The sequence below is a fragment of the Mustelus asterias genome, chromosome 21, assembly GCF_964213995.1.
Source record: "Mustelus asterias chromosome 21, sMusAst1.hap1.1, whole genome shotgun sequence".
In the NCBI taxonomy this organism is placed as follows: domain Eukaryota; kingdom Metazoa; phylum Chordata; class Chondrichthyes; order Carcharhiniformes; family Triakidae; genus Mustelus; species Mustelus asterias.
In genome coordinates this window covers 7,923,733-7,945,873 of record NC_135821.1, presented here as the reverse complement: position 1 = coordinate 7,945,873, position 22,141 = coordinate 7,923,733, and the positions used below count along the sequence as shown (strand labels likewise).

Here is a 22,141-nt window from a genome sequence, read left to right as displayed (position 1 = left end):
GCTTCAGCTGGGGCATTGTGTCCCATTCTGGGGACCATGCTTTGCAAAGCCTTATAGAGGTTGCAGAACCTCTTTCCCCGTGTTGCTTATTCTCATTGGTACCTACATGAAGCACAATCACTGAATCTCTCTCTCTCTCTCTCTCTCTCTACCCCCCCCCCCCCCCCCCCCAATTGAATGATTGCAGAGGTTGATGCTCCTGTCCTCTTGCTGCCCATATGTCAACAAAATCCCATTGACGGTGATGTGATTATAAGTTCCAGCCTTTATATAATCGTTTTAGGATGGTAAATGGGCAAAGAACACAAACATATCTTATGGAATTCAGGGCCTGTAACCAGGGATTTCTCAAATAACTTGTATTCCCGATTTGGTTGTGGGGCAGATTCCTGGGAGTAATCCACTCCAGGCTATGGTGCTGGACTAGTAATGCAGGGACTCAGGGTGATACTCTGGGGTCTCGGGTTCAAATCCCACCATGGCAGATAGTGAAATAATCTGCAATTGAAAGTCTAGTGATGACCATGAGACCATTCTCATATGGTTTACTAATGTCCATTAAGGGGAATGAAATCTGCCTCCCTGACATCTGACACCAGATCCACAGCAATGTGGTTAACTCTTAACGGCAATGCAGCTTCTGAAGTACAAGCCACTCAGTTCCAGCAACGAATGCTGGCCCAGACAGCGACGCCCACATTCCCATAAATGAAAAAAAAATCATGTTGGAAGCATCTGGACATCATTGCTCCTGAATAAAGCTAGCAAAGAGCCAGGCTTAGAGTATGGTGTTACAGTGTGGTTATCTACTGATCTGATGTCACCGATTACAGAATATTCTTCAACATTATATAAATTGAAGTTGTTGTATAGGTCGGAGGACCAATGACAGACTGTGTTAACTAGAGACATGTTTTTACCTTCACCGTATTTGTAAAAAGTAAAAAAGGCAGAAATCCCACCTGTTTAAGCTTGATGTGAGGCAGCTAAAATTATCATAGAACTGTGGAAACTTAGACATCACTGAACTTCCGGTTAATTTGAAAACTTCCTGTTTTTGAACTGTCGATGTGAATGCAAGCTCCAGTTTCTACATTTATGTACATAGGAGAAAAAGTAAACTTCTGCTGTATTACAGCTTAAGTCGAGAACCAAGATAAACACTGAGTTAAAAGGAGAAGCATCCGTTGCTGAGTGCAGTGTACCCTGTTACAGGTACACAACTTTACAGGATTTCTTTTTAATTCTTTCATGGGAGGTGGCTGTCACCGGTTAGACCAGCATTTATATTGCCCAGCTCTAATTGCCCTTGAGTGGTGAGCAGCCTTCTTGAATTGTTGCAGTGCTGTTACCGAGGGAGGAATGGAGACATTGCCTTTGTAGTTTGCTACAGAGGGTAATTTTAATGTCCCACTGCCTGTTCTTGGTGGTGGATAATGATAGTGCTTCCACAATATTGATTACATTGTGAGTTCCAGTATTCACAGTGATGTTACAGATCCTGATGTGAACCATCAATAGGGAGGTTCATTACTGGAGGAGTTGTGAATAGAACCGCCTGCTGATAACCCCATGCCATCCTTAAGTAAGGAATGGTCATTGATGAAGCAGCTTTCAATGGCTGCACCAAGGAAGCTTCACTGAGGAACTCCTGCAGTGCAACTTCTGTAGATATGATGATCGACCTCTGGGAGCCTTTGTGCCAGGTAATAGCCCACCTTGATGGCTTTCACTTAGACTTCCATTGAGTTCATTATTCAGATGAGATGTTAAATTGAGTTATTTTCTGCTCAGTGACTGTAATTGATCCAATGTTGCAGGATGAAGAATAGCAGGGGAGTTGTTTCAGTATTTGGACAACACATAGCATAATTAGTTCACTCTCCAACATTAGAATGTACAGGCATTCAATACAATCTTTAACTTCCCTTCCTTGCCCATTCCCCATATCCATTGATTCCCTGAGAGACCAAAAATCAGTCTATCCCAGCCTTAAATGTATTCATCCAGGCCCCTCTGAGGTAGAGAATTGCAAAGATTCATAACCCTTTGAGTGAAATAATTTCTCCTCATCTCAGTCCTAAATGATTGGCTCCATTTCCTGAGACTGTGTTCCCGTGCTGTAGATTCCCTGGCCAGCTGAAACAATCTCTCAGCATCCACTCTATCAAGCCCCTTCAGTAAATTTCAGTGAGATCGCCTTGCGTTTTCCTAAACTCCAGTTTGCTCAGCTTCTCATCATAGAGCAACCCCCTCATCCCTGGGGCCAAATGAGTGAATCTTCACTGTACCACTTCCTGTGCAAGTTTCTTTTCTTAAATGTGGAGGCCAAAACTGCACACAGTATTCCAGAAGTGGTCTCACCAAAACTTTGGCAAGAGTTCTTCATTTTTGGACTTCAGTCCCTTGCAATGAAGACCAAGGTGCCAAAGATGTGCGGGTTAGGTTGATTGGCCATGCTAAAAATTGCCCTTCGTGTCCTGAGATGCGTAGGTTAGAGGGATTAGTGGGTAAATATGTGGGGATATGGGTGTAGGGCCTGGGTGGGATTGTGGTCGGTGCAGACTCGATGGGCCAAATGGCCTCTTTCTGTACTGTAGGGTTTCTATGATTCTATGATTTGCCTTCCCAATTGCTTGCTGCCCCTGTATGTTCACCTTCTTGTCCCAGCACAGTCCAAGTCCCTTTGCACATCAGCACCTCCACGTTTCTGACTTTTCAAAAAACATTCAGCAGTTTTATTCTGTCGACAAAAGTGAATAACTCCTCATTTCCCTCCACTATAATCCATCTGCCTTCTTGTTGCCCACTCACTTAACCGAGTCATAGAGGTTTACAGCATGGAAACAGGCCCTTCGGCCCAACTTGTCCATGCCGCCTTTTTTTTTAAACCCCAAAGCTAGTCCCAATTGCCCGCATTTGGCCCATATCCCTCTGAAGCCATTTTACCCAGGTAACTATCTAAACACTTTTTAAAAGACAAAATTGTACCCGCCTCTACTACTACCTCTGGCAGCTTGTTCCAGACACTCACCTGGAACAACCTGTCTATCTCTCTTTCTCTCTGTGTCCTACCCACAGTTTACCTTTCCACCCATCGTCAGCAAAGCTAATTATCTGGTCATTTGTTTGCTTCTGTTTATGGGATTTTAACTGCCACCTTTGCCTATAAAACAACAGTGGTCATACTTCAAAAGTAATTCTCTGGTTTAGAATATGCAGAAGACATCATAAAAGCAACTATATAAAGGCATCTTCTTTCTTTATCAATTAAACAACTAGTATTGTTCTGCCCTAGGAAACATTTGCTAATGCCTGTATTTTCTCAGGCTGATTATCAGCTAGAGCAGTGGTTCCCAAAGGGTGCAGCGCGCCACACTGGTGCGGTGAGAGAGGATGGCAAGTGTGGCGGGAAGATTCAAGGACAATCAAAGAAACATTTAAACATGGATTAGATATTTTTCCAAAGTGATTGTTTTATACTTTCTGGATGTCCCATGATCATATTATAAAGTAGTTGTGTTCTATGTTATGAATCAAGCACTGCTAGGAGTTGTTTTTTTTTCGAATGTATTTCTTATCAATAAAAAAATTCGGTGTGGAGCGAGCAAATTTTAATTCCAAAAGTGCGGCCCAGTGAAAAAAGTTTGGGAACCACTGAGCTAGAAAGTTTAAGTTAGTGGATAGACAGGCGAGGAGATGTCTGTGAGAGAGTGACAGCTATATGTCTGGAGAGTAAATGTTTTTATTTACCTTTATACTGAGAATCGATGGAAAAAGGGATCACTTGGGATTAGATTAGAATCATAGTGTAACAGCCTACCTGGAGGCCATCTGACCCAACATGTCTCTCTGATAGAGCGATCTAAAGAACCCTGTTCTTTGCCCACAAACCTGTCATATTTTTCTCTGAAGTATTTATTCAGTTCTGGTTTGGTTGTTTTGGTGTCTCCTTTCACTCTTTTTAGGCAGTGTGTTTCAGATTGCAAGAGCTCGCTGTGTAAAAATGTTTCTTCATGTCGCCTCTGGTTCTTTGCCAATCTCCTTAAATCTGTAACCCTCGTTACTGCCCCTTCTGCCACTGAAGGCAGTCTCTCTTTATTTACTGTATTAAAAACTTCTCCACTAAATTCTCTGTTCTAAGGAGAACAATCTGAGTTACTCCAGTCTCTCTGTATAAGTGAGGTCCCTCATTCCTTGTACCATTGTAGTAAATCTCTTCTTCAGCATCTCCAAGACCTTGATTTCATTCCCACATATTGTGGTGACCGGAACTGTACCACATATCCAATTTTTTTTAATACAATGAGAAGAGTTACTGTATGAGCTAATTACAATTACACAAAGGTCTTGTAGCTACCTCTGGTCTAGAAACTCTGGGTTTAAGCCCCACACTGAGACTTGTTGGCCTTAGAAGGAACCTCATACCATGGTTTAGCAGGTTGATAATCAGCCCAGGAACTCTTCCACCACCTCCCCACTATTAACCAAAGGGCAAAACGTGTGTGTAACCCAAAACAAAAATATCGTTACCCAGACTTTGCTTATTAGGATCAAGGAGTCACTTGAAAGGAACAATGGCTGTGGGGTAGGCTGCCTACGTGTCTCTAACTGTAACCCCTCTCTGTGTCACAACATCTGGTTATAATATATGTAGAATATGTGGTTAGTATCCGGAATGCACTTTCCGAGAATGTGGTAGAGGCAGATTCAGTTGTGGCTTTTGGGCTTTTAAAAGATTTTGACAATTGCCTGAACAGAACAAAATGCAGGGCTACAGAGAGAAGGCAGGGCAGTTGGAGGAGGTGGGTTGTTCTTGCCACGATGGGCCAAATGGCCCTTTTCATTGCTGTAACTATCCTAAGAATACTATAGAACCCGCTGACTAATCAAAATATCCTGGGAATGCTGCAGCATCTATTGTGATGCTGTGCAACTTTGGTTCAACCATACAATTGAGACTTAACTCAGCCTTTCCAGTGCAAATCTAGCTGAAGGCGTGAGGGAATGAGTAGTTTCAAAAATATTAGTCATTTGACATTAAGTAAAGGCTCGCAATCATTTTCAGGTTCAGATGAGAGCCATTGTAAAAGTGGGAAATCAATCGAGGCGGCTGAACTAGCATCGTATCACAGGGTTATGATGCCACTTGAATCCCTGGATTGATTACCAGACGGTAAGAAGTCTAACAGCACCAGGTTAAAGTCCAACAGGTTTATTTGGTAGCAGAAGCCCTAGTGGCTTTTGCTACCAAATAAACCTGTTGGACTTTAACCTGGTGTTGTTAGACTTCTTGCTGTATTTACCCCAGTCCAACGCCGGCATCTCCACACCTTGATTACCAGTCCCCAGGAGATGGCAGAGAATGCTCAGGTGTGCTGCCTCCTCCTATTCCTCTTCCCTTTCAGTCGCTGGTTGACACACCCACCTCTGCTTGATGATTCGAACCAACATTTATTGCAGTTCCAAGTCATCTTGCACACAGCCTTCCACTGCAGATAACAGTGTTCTGATTAGTGCTAAACGTATTAAATCTTTTCTCTATTCCAGTCTATCTGATTGGAAATTTCACCTTCACTCAGTGCCTCTTGTCTGTTTGCCGAGTTGTAATCGTGTTTGAATCTAATCGTGGTAGGAGTCCTAAGAAATATCACCATGTTTCAGGAGTCCCTGAGTCTGATGGTTGTAGCTTCAAGTCCTGTGAATAACTGTGAAGCCGTGCCTCCCTGTCCTGGTGATTCAGGTAGATGTTTAAAGTCCAATGGAACAACTTGAAGATGATCAGGGTGTTCTCCTGGGGCCTTGGCCAACACTTCCCTCCTCAATGAACATCATTGTTTCTGTGGGATTTGTCTGCTTCGCAAGCTGCTGCAGTATTGGCTTTCCTGGAAAAGCCGCTATTTTAAAGTGATGTGAAGTAATTGAAGATGTTTCTAGGAGAGAAGATGAATTGCTATATAACTTATTAAAATAATATAGGGTCCGTGTTGTATGTCAGCTTGCAGTGTTGTGTTACAGTATGTGGGGCTGTAATGTCTGTGTTATGGTGTGTGGAGCAATGCCTGTGTTACAGTGCGTCATGTTGTAATGCCTGTGTTACAATACATCATGCTGTAATGCCTGTGTTACAGTGCATCAGGCTGTAATATTCATGTTAAAGTGTATCAGGCTGTAATGTCTCTATTGCAGTGTTAGGTTATGTTTGTGTTACTGTATGTTGGAATGCATCTATGTTACAGGCTCTGGGACTCTAATGTCTGTGTTATAGTGTTTGGGCTGTAATGTCTGTGTTACAATGTGTTAGGTTGTAATGTGTGTCACAGTGTGTTAGGATGTATTGTCTGTGTTACAATGAGTCAGGTTGTGCCAGTGTTACAGTGTGTCAGGCTGTAATGCCTGTATGCATTGTGTTAGGTTGTTGTGCTGTAATGAGTGTTACAGGGTGTTGGGTTTTGTCTGTGTTACAGTGTGTTGGGCTGCAATGTTTATGTTAGAATGTATCGGGCTGTACTGTTTGTGTTACAGTGCGTTGGGCTATTAACAGCGTATCATGCTGTAATGTCCATGTTATGGTGTGTCTGGCAGTAATGTCTCTATTGTAGTGTGTTAGGTTATGTTTGTTTTACTATATGTTGGAATGTGTCTATGTTACAGGGTGTGGGACTGTAATGTCTGTGGTACAGTGTGTCAGGCTGTAATGTATATTCGTGTGTCGGGTTGAATGTCTGTGTTACTGTGTCAGGCTGTAATGTCTGTTATAGTGTGTCAGGCTGTAATGTCTGTGTTACAGTGTGTTGGCCTGTGTTTACATTCTGGTTGGTCAAGCTGTTTTGTCTGTAATACAATCTGAAAGATTGTGCTGTCTAATACAGTGTGTTGGCTATAGTATCCGTGTTACCATGTGTCAACTTGTGCTTAATACTGATGCTTATTTTTGATGATATTTTCAACAGTCACTGACTACAAATTCTCTGTGTGTTGCAGCGCACTGGAGCATGGTTTTAAGGCACTGACTGGTCGTTCAGTCATGGCTGATAAAAGGAAATTACAAGGTAAGGGTTAAGGTCTGTGGGTTAAGGTTTATTTTTGTTAAGGGAAGAGATTAATACTCATGGTGTAGAGACTCTGGTTCCTGTCTTGCTGATGCTTGCATATCCGACTGTGCATGAGCTGTGGTGATGGGTTTATGAATTGGTTGGCGAACGGGGCAGATTATTTGCTTTGACAAAGGATCGTCTGGACTCGAAACGTCAGCTCTTTTCTCTCCTTACAGATGCTGCCAGACCTGCTGAGATTTTCCAGTATTTTCTCTTTTGGTTTCAGATTCCAGCATCCGCAGTAATTTGCTTTTATCCAGATTATTGGTCTCTCTGATTTGCTCCGGAATGTTGGAACAAGATTCTTCATGTTGCCTGTTTCGTTCACTCGCTAGCTTTAGAAAGCGCAGGCTGTGTTAGAAGATAATTGCAGCATAACTGTTCCTCTATCCCACGACGTTAATTCCTCTTGGGATTCTTGCTGAATCTGATTCATTTGCAGCTCTTCCTCACCCCATTCACCAGCTCCCTTTAATTAAAGAGCCAGCAACAGTAATTGACAAATAAAATGTTAAAAATGGTTTTTAAGAAATACAAACTCTGAATCTTAATAGTTGACAATGTCTTAATATTTGCATACCTAGATTTCATTCTCCCATCAGTATACCTAAAGTTTATAAAGTTTATTTTTTTATCAGTGTCACAAGTAGGTTTACATTAACACTGCAACAAAGTTACTGTGAAAATCACTGAGTTGCCACACTCCGGCGCCTGTGCGGGTACACTGAGGGAGAATTTAGCATGGCCAATGCACCTAACCAGCACGTCTTTTGGACTGTGGGAGGAAACTGGAGCACCCGGAGGAAACCCACGCAGACACAGAGAGAACATGCAGACGCCGCACAGTCTTGGACAGTGACCCAAGCTGGGAATTGAACCCGGGTGCGTGGTGCTGTGAGGCAGTAGTGCCAACTACTGTGCCGCCCTGGCGCCAGAGTGTGGCGTCTAGGGGATTTTCACAGTAACTTCATTGCAGTGTTAATATAAGCCTACTCATGACAGTAATAAGTAAATAAAAAGTTCAATTTCGGTTACTAGTCTGTGATGTGACTCTTTTTGCCTGTGGGATATGCTGTACTCCAACGAAGCCTGTAGCTAATCTGCTGCCTGGTTTTTATACAGGCCGGAAATACCACAGCTGGGTCAACAATAATCTACTGTGTTTTCTAGGTGTGTGGGCCTCCCTCTACACATACACACTACACAGTATGAGGAAAAGTACCCCAAACAGTAAATCCTGATTCTCAATTGTAGTCAATAATAAAAAAAGATTTCAGTTAGATCCAGGGATTCTGAAAAAGATGTGGGATCTCTGAGTTGGGCCGGAGGGGCAGGCTTTTGAGTGAGGGGGTATGATTCTGGGGGGGTGGTGGAGGGCCTCTGAGCAGGGTCTGTAAATGGGAGTGTGAGGGATTTGAGAAGAGGGAGCTTTGAGGGAAGTATAGGGTCCCAGTAAAGAGAGGCATTTTGTGTGCAAGTGTAATACCTGATATTATACCATATTGCCTGGGGGTAGTGTGGAAAATGTCTGTCTCTGTAAACCTCCAGAAAGTCCATCTTCTGCATCTTCAATTAAAATGATTAAGGGCGGACTTGTAATGTTGCTGTGTGTACCTGGTTTATCCAAATACATTGTCTAAGGATTTAATTGGAGATGGGGTTTTTCCCCCTTCGGTTTTATGGTTAATTTAAAATAATTGTCCATCACAAGTGAGCACTGCAACTCAAAAGAAATATTAACTCCTTTCAATTTGCTATCCTGCAGGGGAAATTGACCGCTGTCTGAAGAAAGTCAGTGAGGGTGTAGAAACCTTCGAAGACATCTGGCAAAAGGTAGAGTTGGTCGAAGCTGGCCGCTTCCAGGTTGAGATCAGGTTCCTCACTAAGTTATTCACAGACTGATACACTCGTTCTCTGTTTAGCTGCGAACATTTCCATGCCGTCCCATTTTAAACTAGGAACAAACCATTTAAAAGTCTTGCATCTCACACTGCAATCATTTCATTTCCTTGCGTGTTTTCAACTGTGACACCTCATGGCAAAAGTAATTGCCCAAATTTGTTCTTACAATCGCAGTTGCTTCCGTCCATCCAGTCACCTCTGTCACCAACAGCCGTGTTTGTCCTTGCTCCTCAATTAGTGCTTCATGAGAGATTATGAATTTTGAAATTTAATCAATATTTGTTATTGACAGTTAACTACTTGCACAGATTAACAGCATTCTCTGACATTTCTTTGCCATAACATTTATTTGTTGAAGGAATTAAAATTGCACCTGTGAGATTTTATTTTATTAAAGAGACTGAACTGAATTCAAAAAACGGAATAGTAAAGGGTGACCACGCTTAGATGAACCTCTTCTGCTGGAAAAAAAAAGGAAATTTAACTCTATATAGCTCTCAAAAACCAGCGTAGATTTCAGCCAAGTTTAATTTGATTCGGGACAAATTAGTGATGACCAGAATCTATGGAGATAATGTAGTAATGCCTGTAGAGTGTACTTTACCTCTGTTAGATTTTTCATTTGCCCTGTGATGATCAAATATTACGTTTAGAGGGCAAAGGGCACTGTTATTGGCAAGTTCCAGGTTTTCTTGACCTGTCTCTCTCTTTCCTCTTTTTCTGTTCCTCTTAAATCTTTACCCTGTTCATTCTTTCTTTTTGCTTCACCCTTTTTCTCCCTGCTTCCTGAGCTTGACATTACGGTGTGGGCCTTACCCAATGACGGTGAGATTATGAGATCTGAGGGCAAAAAGATTAGTTGAAATTGTTACAGAGCCGTTTTGTTTGTAGCCCTTTAACCTCTCTTGAAACCAGTATATGAATGTTTATGTTAAGTTCCTGGCACTGCCAAGCTGGTAGAATTAGCTGATTTTAAGTTGTCAGTCATTACCAGTGACGACTAGCTTTGTGTTACTGTTTGATGGTACTCTGAGGTTCTTTTCTCTTTTTAAAACTATTTTTACAGTTGATGATTATTTTTCACTTACCAACCTGAGTAATTTCCCAGATATTCATCATTTTAAGGCTTCCAGGTTTATATCCTTCCAGCTGCAGATGATGTTACTCCCTGGTGTGGGATGAAGTCTATCCTCACCTGTCTTGTACACGGACAGAAAAACCTCCACAAATTCTAAAATAAAGGCAGGCAAGTGTGATAGTGCTGGACAGTCCAAGTTGCAAAATCACGTGTAGGATTATAACTACTGGGATCCCATTTATTGGGTTGCAATCAGTGCCATAACTGGAAGGGAGCAGCAATAAGGGACCATTGAGTGCGAATATGAGAAAAAAATTTCTTTCTGAGTATTGTGGCCAGTAAAATAATCCAGATTCAGCTGCTGGGTACAGAGAATATTATCAATTTGTACTGTTGTTGGTGAAGTAATCAGCAAAGTCAGTACTTAGCTACTGACAGGTCAAGACTGCCAACTAACAGGTAGTTAAGCAGTTTAAAAGAAGCTGGAAACCTCTTGACTCTGGTGGACTGTACACGGTGGCACAGTGGGTTAGCACTGCTGCCTCACAGCGCCAGGGACCCGGGTTCGATTCCAGCCTTGGGTGACTGTGTGGAGTTTTTAGCATTCTCCCCGTGGGTTTCCTCCCATTGTCCAAAGATGTACAGGTTAGTGGGTTGACCCTTAGTGTTCTAAGATGTGTAAGTTAGGGGAATTAGTGGGATAAATGCGTGGGGTTAAGGGAATTAGGTGTGGGTTGGGTCTGAGTAAGATGCTTTGTCTGAGAGTTGATGGGCCGAATGGCCTCCTTCTGCACTGTAGGGTTTCTATAATTCTGTCCATGCAGTGAAGCTCCGAAACTGCCAATCTTTTACAGTTTAGTGTGAGTTAAAGGAAGCCACTATGTCAGATCTAGATTGAAAAACGCAGCTTGGAGAAGTGGGGTGAAAGTGGAGGAAGCCCAACCGGAAAGCTTTAATCTAAATGTTAATTAAACAGAACATTAGCTATGACTAAAATATTGAGGAATCCTTTTAACCTCAGTTTCTTAAATACCATTGTTAAGGTTTTTATGATGTTTAACGACAGCACGGCCTAAAATACAGAAAACTGAATTGATCTATGCAGTGTCTTTCTCAGTGAAGGTAGATGAGCTTTTCCAAGCAGAGCCTGGATGGCCTGACCTGGATTGTCATTGCGATTCAGCTGTTCCTTGTTCCTCGAGCGAACATTAACGCTGAGCTAGTGACAGACAACCCTGTGCCTTTGGTGAGCAGTGACAGCAATGTCGTTTTTAACAGCATCTTCTTGTAAAACAGGTTCACAGTGCAGCAAACGCAAATCAGAAGGAAAAATATGAAGCTGACCTGAAGAAGGAAATTAAGAAACTGCAGGTGAGAGAAAGGGCCCGAGGTGGAAGGTTTTACTTTTGCTGCTAAGTGGTTCCATGAACTGGAGTTAAATACAGGCTGCCCTCTGTGGTGCCCACATGATTTGGTTCAGCACCCATGGCTGAAACACGACAGTCACTGGTGTGAGTGGACGGATTGTGCATTTAATCAGCTGATCATCTTCAGTAACAGCTTGTGTGTTGGTGAAAAGATTGTTTCCCCCTGCGGAATTAAAAAAATTCTTTAACGGGATGTGCACATTGCTGGCAAGGCCAACATTTGTGCCCCATCCCTAGTTGCCCTTGAGAAGGCGACAGTGAGTTACAGCCTGCTCCTGCAGTCCATCTTGTGCGGATACTCCCTCAGTGCTGTTAGGGAGAGAATTCCAGGATCTTGATCCAGTGACTCTGGAGTAACAGCAGTATATTTCCCAGCCAGGGTTGTGTGGCTTGGAGGAGAACTTGCAGGTGGTGGTGTTCCCATGCTTCTGCTGCCCTTGTCCTTCCAGCGAGTAGAGCTCTTGGGTTTGGAAGATGCTGTCAAAGGAGCTTTGGTGAGTTACTGCAGTGCATCTTCTATATAGTGCACACTGCTGCCACTGTGCGAAGGTGGTGGAAGGAATGCCGATTATCCAGGCTGTCCTGGATGGTGTCAAGCTTCTCGACTGCTCTCAGAGCGGCACTCATCCAAGCAAGTGGAGAATTTTCCATCATGCTCTTGACTTGAGCCTTATAGATAATGAACTTGGGGAGTCAGGCGGTGAGTTACTTGGCTTGGAATATTCAAATTGCTGGTGCAGTTAAATTTCTGGTCAGTGGTAAGCCCAGGATGTTGATCGTGGGAAATTCAGCGATGGTAATGCCATTGCATGTCAAGGGGAAATGGTTAGATTCTTTCTTGTTGGAAATGACCATTGCTGGACACCTGTTCCTTGCCACTTATTGCCCAAACCTGAATGTTGCCCAGGTCTTGCTGCATATGGACACAGACTGATTCAGTACCTGAAGTTGCTCATGTATTGAACATTGTGCAATCATCAGCGAACATCCCCGCTTCTGACCTTAAGAAAGAAGGTCAGTGATGGCTGGGTCTAGGACACCTCCCTGAGGAACTCCAGGAGCAATGTCTTGGGACTGAGATGAGTGATCTCCAACAAGTACGACCATCCTCCTTTGTGTTGGGTATGATTCCACCCAATGGAGAGCTTTCCCCTTGAATCCCATTGACTCCAATCTTGACAGGGCTTCTTGATGCCAAACTCAGTCAGATGGTGCCTTGATGTCCAGGGCAGTAACTCGCACATCTCACCCCTTCCCTTCCAACTTTTATGTTGGGAATGTTAAACTAGGCTGCGGCTGAGAGACTGCTGTTTTCACAATCATTTTCACGCTTCATATAAAATCATTATGGTGGTGTCTGAATAAATGCAGCAGCTGTTTTCGGCACAGCAAGATCCCAACAAAAATGGAAGTGAGGCAGAATGTCAAGTAGGCTCAGTTAGATGGTCTACTTTGCACGTGAAATACATTTAATTTTCTGGCATTGTCCTCCTGTTTTTCATCCAATCCCACTAGTCAGCCATGACATCAATGATGAAAACAGAGTAAATGATGATCAGGGTGAACTCAGCAAATAGCATGTTTTTTCATATGCATTCGTGGGATGGCACGGTGGCACAGTGGTTAGCACCGCTGCTTCACGGCGCCAAGGACCCGGGTTCGATTCCCCGCTTGGGTCACTATCTGTGTGAAGTTTGCACGTTCTCCCCGTGTTTGCGTGGGTTTCCTCCGGGTGCTCCGGTTTCCTCCCACAGTCTAAAAGACGTGCTGGTTAGGGTGCATTGTCCTGAACAGGCGCCAGCCGGAGTGTGGCGACTAGGGGATTTTCCACAGTAACTTCATTGCAATGTTAATGTAAGCCTTACTTGTGACTAATAAATAAACTTTACTTTATTTTTTTGACATGGGCGTCGCTGGCTGACCAGCATTTATTGCCCATCCCTACTTCCCCTTGGAGGGCAGTTGAGAGTCAGCCACATTGCTGTGGCTCTGGAGTCACATGTAGGCCAGACCAGGTAAGGACGGCAGATTTCCTTCCCTAAAGGACATTAGTGAACCAGGTGGGTTTTTCTGACAATCGACAATGGTTTCATCGTCATCAGTAGATTCTTAATTCCAGAATTTTTTTATTGAATTCAAATTCCACCATCTGCCATGTAGACAGGGTAGATTCAGTAAGAATGTTCCCAATGGTGGGGGGACTCCAGAACTAGGGGTTATAGTTTGAGGATAAGGGGTAAACCTTTTAGAACTGAGGTGAGGAGAAATTTCTTCACCCAGAGTGATGAATCTATGAAATTCCCTAACACAGAAAGTAGTTGAGGCCAAAATGTGTGATTTCAAGAAGAAATTAGATTTCGCTCTTGGGGCTAAAGGGATCGAGGGATATGGGGGGATGGCAGGATCCGGATATGGAATTTGATGATCAGCCATGATCAAAATGAATGGCGGAGCAGGCTCGAAGGGCCGAGTGGCCTCCTCCTTGCATGAGACATATCATCATAAAGGGGATTCCGGGGTTAGAGCGTAACAGAAATTCAGGCTTCTGATGTGTATGAATCACTTGACAGTTGTCAGAAGTACTGAATTGTGACACAACAGAATAGTCTCTTACAGTTCTGTCATTCTCTCACTGACTTATCGTCTTCATGTTTATCAGAGGCTGATAGGTTTTGCTGAGGGGGCGCTCGTGCAGACTTTTACAGACCTCACTCACTCTTTCGAAACAACTGAGTGAGTGGTAGGTCCCCCTGTTCCGAGGAGCTGGAATTGATTTGGAGGTGGATTTAATGAACAGGTCAGATAATGACTGGATAACCTTTCAACGGTAACATGGTGGATGACTAATTTATAGTTCAAACCAAATCACTGATCCGATTTCAGCTGCTCGTGTAACTTTCCCCCTGCATCAAAGCGAAGAATGAAATGTAAAGTTGCTGCCAATGTTTTTCAAACGTTTGAATCCATTTGAAACTTTGGCTCTCATAGTCACTGCTGTTCACAGGGTGGAGAGAAATCTGACATCACAAAAATAGTTTCTACTTCAGTAAACGCTGTTTTTTAAAAGCATGTATGTGTAATGTCTAACTCAACCAGAGGAGATGTATTTTTGAGTTGCATTCCCTATGCCTGCATTAAAACAATTGAAATGCTAGCAACAGCGTAGCAGAAATAGTTCTGAACATGTTAATACGTTTGCTAAAAATAGCATGCAGAGGGAATTATTGGCATTCAAACAAAAATACAAATAAGGAAACTTTTAAGAAGTCATGCCAGTAGAGAAGTGTCATCCCAGGAATCCCCAGTCATAGAACCAGTTCCATCTGATTTTTCTGTTCAGCTGTACAGCTGTATAATTCTCATGCAGTGCCCATTTCTTCAACAGGCCCAGGATCAATCTGCTGTGAGTGTTGCTTCCAGTACAAAAGCAACAGGTTGTGTGTCATTCTGCCTTCCTGCTGATGGTTTGAATTTGTTGTATTGTGTTCTATTTTCCCTGCAGAGGTTGCGAGACCAAATAAAGACATGGGTGGCCTCCAACGAAATCAAAGACAAGAGGCAGCTACAAGAAAACCGAAAGCTAATTGAAACGGTAATGTACCCTCACAATGCCATTGCGGTACCGTACAATGCCTGTTTGTACCATCCTGCACCCTCAAAGGGCTATTGCTATACTGTACAATGCCTGTACTGCCTTACACCCTCACAGTGCCACTCTGTACTGTACAATGCCTGTACCACCCTGCACCCTCACAGTATCATTGCTGTACTGTACAATGCCTGTTTGTACCACCCTGCACCCTCACAGGGCCATTGCTGTACTGCACGATGCCTGTATCGCTCTGCACCCTCAGTGTCATTGCTGTACTGTACAATGCCTGTACCGCTCTGCACCCTCACAGTGTCATTGCTGTACTGCACAATGCCTGTACCACCCTGCACCCTCACAGTGTCATTGCTATACTGTACAATGCCTGTACTGCCTTACACCCTCACAGTGCCATTCTGTACTGTACAATGCCTGTACCACCCTGCACCCTCACAGTATCATTGCTTACTGTACAATGCCTGTTTGTACCACCCTGCACCCTCACAGGGCCATTGCTGTACTGCACAATGCCTGTATCGCTCTGCACCCTCAGTGTCATTGCTGTACTGTACAATGCCTGTACCGCTCTGCACCCTCACAGGGCCATTGCTGCATTTTCCAATGCCTGTACCACTTTACACCCTCACAATGTCATTGCTGTACAGTACAATGCCTGTACCGCCTTACACTCAAGAAGCTTGATACCATCCAGGACGAAGCAGCCCGCTTGATTGGCACCACATCTACAACCATCCTCTCCCTCCACCACCAACACTCAGTAGCAGCAGTGTATATTGTCTATAAGATGCACTGCAGCAATTCACCAAAGATCCTTAGACAGCACCTTCCAAACCCATGACCACTTCCATCTAGAAGGACAAGGGCAGCAGATACATGGGAACATCACCACCTGCAAGTTCTCCTCCAAGCCACTCACCATCCTGACTTGGAAATATATCGCCATTCCTTCGCAATCGCTGGGTCAAATTCCTGGAATTCCCTCCCTAACAGCATTGTGGGTCAACCCACAGCACGTGGACTGCAGCGATTCAAGAAGGCAGCTCACCACCACCTTCTCAAAGGCAACTAGGGATGGGCAACAAATGCTGGCCAGCCAGCGACGCCCATGTCCCACGAATGAATGAAAACAAAAACACCCTCACAGTGTCATTGCTGTACTGTACAATGCCTGTACCACCCTGCAATGCCTGTACCGTCCTGCAATGCCTGTACCGTCCTGCAATGCCTGTACCGTCCTGCAATGCCTGTACCGTCCTGCAATGCCTGTACCGTCCTGCAATGCCGGTACAGCCCTGCAATGCCTGTACCGTCCTGCAATGCCTGTACCGTCCTGCAATGCCTCGTCAACCCTGCAATGACTGTACTGTCCTGCAATGCCTGTACCGCCCTGCAATGCCTGTACCGCCCTGCAATGCCTGTACCGCCCTGCAATGCCTGTACCGTCCTGCAATGCCTGTACAGCCCTGCAATGCCTGCACAGCCCTGCAATGCCTGCACTGTCCTGCAATGCCTGTACTGTCCTGCAATGCCTGTACAGCCCTGCAATGCCTGTACAGCCCTGCAATGACTGTACTGTCCTGCAATGCCTGTACAGCCCTGCAATGCCTGTACAGTCCTGCAATGACTGTACTGTCCTGCAATGCCTGTAAGAAGTTTAACAACACCAGGTTAAAGTCCAACGGGTTTATTTGGTAGCAAAAGCCACACAAGGCTCCGAACGCTTGTGTGGCTTTTGCTACCAAATAAACCTGTTGGACTTTAACCTGGTGTTGTTAAACTTCTTACTGTGTTTACCCCAGTCCAACGCCGGCATCTCCACATCATAACTGCAATGCCTGTACAGCCCTGCAATGCCTGTACTGTCCTGCACTCTCTGTGTCATTGCTCTAGTTTTTTTCCTCTATCACATCATGTGTGGTAACTTCCTGACACTATTCTGTACTACACTGATGTCATGTGTTGTGTACAGCAGCATGTCCTTACTCCACCACCCCAGTGATCTGGGCATTTCCCACCAGGTCTCACTGTTGCTTTGTTGTGATTCTTGTATACATCAAAAGTGTAGACTGGTTGGTTAACTTTGACCAAGTTCCTCTCTGCACAGTTTTAACACAGGTACTAAATTTAGTATGCATGCACTAATTATTCAAATGAGCACTTCACCAACCAGAAAATTTGCTGTTTTCTCTCGCTCTTGTCTGCTCTGGACTTTATAAATTATGTCCTCGCTTTTCAGCTGTTGCTTAAGAATACCTTCCCTTTAGTTCCACTATCTGCTGTGATATTGGACCATGTTGTGCGATTGCCTCATTATCTGTAACACCGAGCTACATTTTGTCAGATTGCCCCCTGTCTTTTTTAACATAGCTCACTCTTGTTTAAAGCCCCACATCCTGCCTACGTTCTCTGCAGATTCACACAGACTTATTCCTGCATTTTCATACAAAGTACAATGAAAGGGATGCTTTAATAAAAGACAATGTAAATTTCTAGAAGTCAAGATGGAAACTGAAACAGGGAGGCTGTGGTTCTGTTGTAGATCTCACTGAAAAAAGTGAAAGTTAATACCCAGGAACGCTTGGTACTGTGTAGTGCTGCATAGACATGGTGTGCATGATATGGTCACATGCTGACTTTGATGATCTTGAGCACTGGGAATTCTTTCCTTTCTGCATGTATTTTAATGCTTGCTTTTTATTGAAGGAAATTATTAGTTTGACATGTTACAGTGATGATAATCGATGTATCTGTGCCCAGGGTTTTAGTCCAGTGCAGGCGCAGCCTGAACTGCCTGTGTTATCCGAAGATGCCAGGTTTGAGTGCTGTCGTCCTGACGCTCGAATCTGCTGGCCTCAGCTATTGGTCAGTTGTCCTATGTTGCTTTGTGATTATTGAGTGAGAGAAAGAAAACTTATCACCTCACTGCAATTGTCGCTCCATCAGCCAGTCACAGAGGAGTCTGAGGCTTGTCTTGGTCAGCTGATCGGAGGCAAGTGAGTGGGGGCCAGGGTGTAGAGAATGCGTAGTGCGATTTTTAAATCTAAATTTGAGGTTCAAGTATTTAAATCTTTTCTATAAAGCAAATGGAAAGGTTCAAGATAGTGGAAAGAGAAACAAAGACCAAAGCCTATTCTAAAGAAGGGCTGGGATCAGCGACGAAGGTGGATCCTGCACAGAAGGAAAAGGAAGAAATCTGTCAGTGGCTAACGGTGAGTGATGGCAGTGTAGCCCGAATATTTTTCAGAGGGTCAGTGTTGACACAACTCAGGCCAGTTCAAGAACTCCTGCTGTTGCTCCCAGAACTCGCCGCATTGTAGGCGAAAAGAGGAGAGTGGGTAGCAAGTCATCAGCTCCCACCTCATCGGGAATGTTCCTTTTACTTTTTACAATTTTTAAGATTTGTTTTTTGTTTGTGTTTTTTGAGATTGCTTCCATTGTTTTTTCCGGTGCTACTTTTTGCATTTCCGTATTGTTTATCCTCGGTTTTTTTTTCGTATTAATATATTTTCTTGTGCAAGTTCCTCCCGCTTCATTATGTTGCCTCCTGCCTGCCTGAGACGCTTCACCGCGTTAATGCTGCTGCATAAATGCAAGTTTTTTTATTATGTGCAGGCCTCGTGCAAACGCTGCTGACACTGGCATCGCAGCAGCATTGTCAGCCTTGGGGCAATTCCTTTGCTGCTGTCACTCTGAGAGCCTTATGCTTTTACTTACTGGAATCAGCCACGTCTGGTCTTCCCCAAGTGCATTTGCTGAGGACAGTGACCAGCAATGAGTGTGCGTGAAGATGTGATGTTAGATGATCAGTCAGAGGCCAGGGGGAAGATTTTGGATGTATTCAGCTGCCTGAAACTGTTGAGTATTTTGGAATCTGAAACCTGGCCTATCAGGAATTCTATCTACAATACGACAGTCTCACAGTTAAAATGGTCCATGTCGTTATTGTTCTGATAATACTTTCCAAATAGCTGGGATTGTTAAAGCAATATAGATCAAAAGAAATGTCAGACTTGAGACAAACTCACAAACCTGGCGTTAAAGAGAGCACAGTAAGAGTTTTAACAACACCAGGTTAAAGTCTAACAGGTTTATTTGGTAGCAAATGCCATTAGCTTTCGGAGCGCTGCTCCTTCGTCAGATGGAGTGGATATTTCTCCATCTGACGAAGGAGCAGCGCTCCGAAAGCTAATGGCATTTGTTACCAAATAAACCTGTTGGACTTTAACCTGGTGTTGTTAAAACTCTTACTGTGTTTACCCCAGTCCAACGCCGGCATCTCCACATCATGACTATTAAAGAGAGCAGCCAGCTGTTGGCCTGCAATTCACTGATTCACGACCAGCTGGAGTATTGGGATGTGGGGTTAGTGCTTTGTTGTGATTGTGTTGCAATTATGTCCCTACTGACTGATGGCCAAGTGGCAAATTGACAGCATGATCTGCTCCCCTCACCTCTGCCACGCTTCACCACCCTCTAACAAGGGCTTTATGATGACAAGCTGTCCTGTGAGCAAAATTGGTAAAATCTTGACATTTAGAAGAGGATTCTAATTAATCATGCAAATCTCTTTTGTCATTATCTGTCTTCCGTTTCAGAATACGATAGACACGTTAAACATGCAGGTGAGTCACCCTGGCTAATTTCACTTTGAATTTATTTTAAACCTTCCTTGATTTATTTATTTCTGAGCCACATGCCTATGCCACGCAGTCCAGTGATGGTAATCATGTTGCTGTTCCAGGTCGATCTTTTTGAAAGTGAAATGGAAACTTTGTCAGCAGTGACGAGGAAAAAGAAAGGTGAAAAAGAGGTAGGAATGAAATGGTTTAATCCTCTGCCCACAGGTATAGCCTGGACCATACCTGCCTGTTTTATTAACAGGGGGTTGGAGTTTAAGAGCCGTGGGGTTATGCTGCAACTGTACAGGACCTTGGTGAGACCACATTTGGAATATTGTGTGCAGTTCTGGTCACCTCACTATAAGAAGGATGTGGAAGCGCTGGAAAGAGTGCAGAGGAGATTTACCAAGATGCTGCCTGGTTTGGAGGGTAGGTCTTATGAGGAAAGGTTGAGGGAGCTAGGGCTGTTCTCTCTGGAGCGGAGAAGGCTGAGGGGAGACTTAATAGAGGTTTATAAAATGATGAAGGGGATAGATAGAGTGAACGTTCAAAGACTATTTCCTCGGGTGGATGGAGCTATTACAAGGGGGCATAACTATAGGGTTCATGGTGGGAGATATAGGAAGGATATCAGAGGTAGGTTCTTTACGCAGAGAGTGGTTGGGGTGTGGAATGGACTGCCTGCAGTGATAGTGGAGTCAGACACTTTAGGAACATTTAAGCGCTTATTGGATAGGCACATGGAGCACACCAGGATGATAGGGAGTGGGATAGCTTGATCTTGGTTTCAGATAAAGCTCGGCACAACATCGTGGGCCGAAGGGCCTGTTCTGTGCTGTACTGTTCTATGTTCTATGTTACTGTAAGACCCTGTGAATGTATCTCATGTTGCTGCTGCTGTAAAACCCTGTGTATAAGTGTCACCTGTGAGAATGTTGAACATACACCAGGCTTCCTGCATATTCATTTCCCAACTGCGCTATTCCTTACCTTGTTAATCATGACCATGTTGTTAACTGTGGGGATTTCCTGCTTTTTCAGTAAGTCACAGTTGCCACAGTAAGTTATTGTTAATGGCCTCACTTTACTCTGGTCCATTGCCTCCAAATTCTGTCCCTTCAGGGGCGGCACAGTGGTTAGCACAATCTTGGGTGACTGTCTGTGTGGAGTTTGCACGTTCTCCAAATATCTGCGTGGGTTTCCTCCCACAGTCCCAAGATGTGGCGGCACGGTAGCACAGTGGTTAGCACTACTGCTTCACAGCTCCAGGGTCCCGGGTTCGATTCCCGGCTCGGGTCACTGTCTGTGTGGAGTTTGCACATTCTCCTCGTGTCTGCGTGGGTTTCCTCCGGGTGCTCCGGTTTCCTCCCACAGTCCAAAGATGTGCGAGTTAGGTTGATTGGCCATGCTAAAATTGCCTCTTAGTGTCCTGGGATGCGTAGGTTAGAGGGATTAGTGGGTAAATATATGGGGGTAGGGCCTGGGTGGGATTGTGGTCGGTGCAGACTCGATGGGCCGAACGGCCTCCTTCTGCACTGTAGGGTTTCTATGTTTCTATGTGTAGGGTTAGGTGAATTAACGGTGGGGTACAGGGATGAGTTTGGGTGGGATGCTTTTTCAGAGAGTCAGTGCAGACTTGATGGGCCAAATGGCCGCTTTCAGTACTGTGAGGATTCTGTGGTTCACCATTGACTTCAGCCCTCCTTTCTGATGATTGTCTTAGATTGAAGCAGACTGTTTGCGATCTCACCATCATATTCAACTCGAAGCTGAGCTTCTGACCTCATGTACTGTCCATCACAAAGCTTGCTGACCTCCACCTTTGTAGCATCACCCATCCACCAGTGAAAGCCTTTATCACCTTCAGACCTGGCTATTCCAATACTAGCCTCCCATTCTTCACCCTCCATAAACTAGATCCAAATCTCTACTGCCCAATTCATATCTTTACCAAGTCCTGCTCATTCACCGCACCCTGTGCTTACTGCCCAATGCTTCATTTTTTAACATTCTTATCTTAATGGCTAAATCCTAAATCCCTATCTCCTTAACCGTCTCCACCCTGGCAACGTGTCCCGTCTGCCCCATCTCCAACTCTTTTGTTTCTTTGAATTTGGCTTTTTGTGCATTACTCCCTTCCACCCATTACTGTCCATGCCATCATTCTTCTAGCCCCTGTGTTCTAGACATCCCTGCCTAAACCCTTTCACCTCCCATATCTCTCTCCCTTTGAGGCTATCCTCTTTAATGAAGCTTCTCGTCACCCTTCTAATCTCCTCCATTGTTTAATAGAATCATAACGACATAGAAGGGGACCATTCAGCCTGTCCTGTGTGTGTGTCGGCTCTCGGTAAAAGCAACTCAACTAGTCCCCGATCTTTCCCTGCAGTCTTGCAATTTCTTTTTCT

General features: G+C 44.2%; 1 protein-coding gene across 11 annotated transcripts in view; it reads left to right on the top strand.

Moving 5' to 3' along the window:
- LOC144509035 (CCR4-NOT transcription complex subunit 3-like) overlaps nt 1–22,141 on the top strand; it is an 80,615-nt gene that overhangs the window by 30,686 nt on the left and 27,788 nt on the right. For 8 of the 11 annotated variants that reach the window (XM_078237298.1, XM_078237305.1, XM_078237300.1 and 5 more), the window contains 7 exons: nt 6,985–7,052; nt 8,863–8,930; nt 11,374–11,448; nt 15,007–15,096; nt 18,195–18,323; nt 19,710–19,736; nt 19,856–19,924. In XM_078237298.1, coding sequence (XP_078093424.1) covers nt 6,985–7,052; nt 8,863–8,930; nt 11,374–11,448; nt 15,007–15,096; nt 18,195–18,323; nt 19,710–19,736; nt 19,856–19,924 — 526 coding nt within the window. The remainder of the gene's footprint in view (nt 1–6,984; nt 7,053–8,862; nt 8,931–11,373; nt 11,449–15,006; nt 15,097–18,194; nt 18,324–19,709; nt 19,737–19,855; nt 19,925–22,141) is intronic. The other 3 variants (XM_078237308.1, XM_078237309.1, XM_078237307.1) reach the window with 1 other exon arrangement.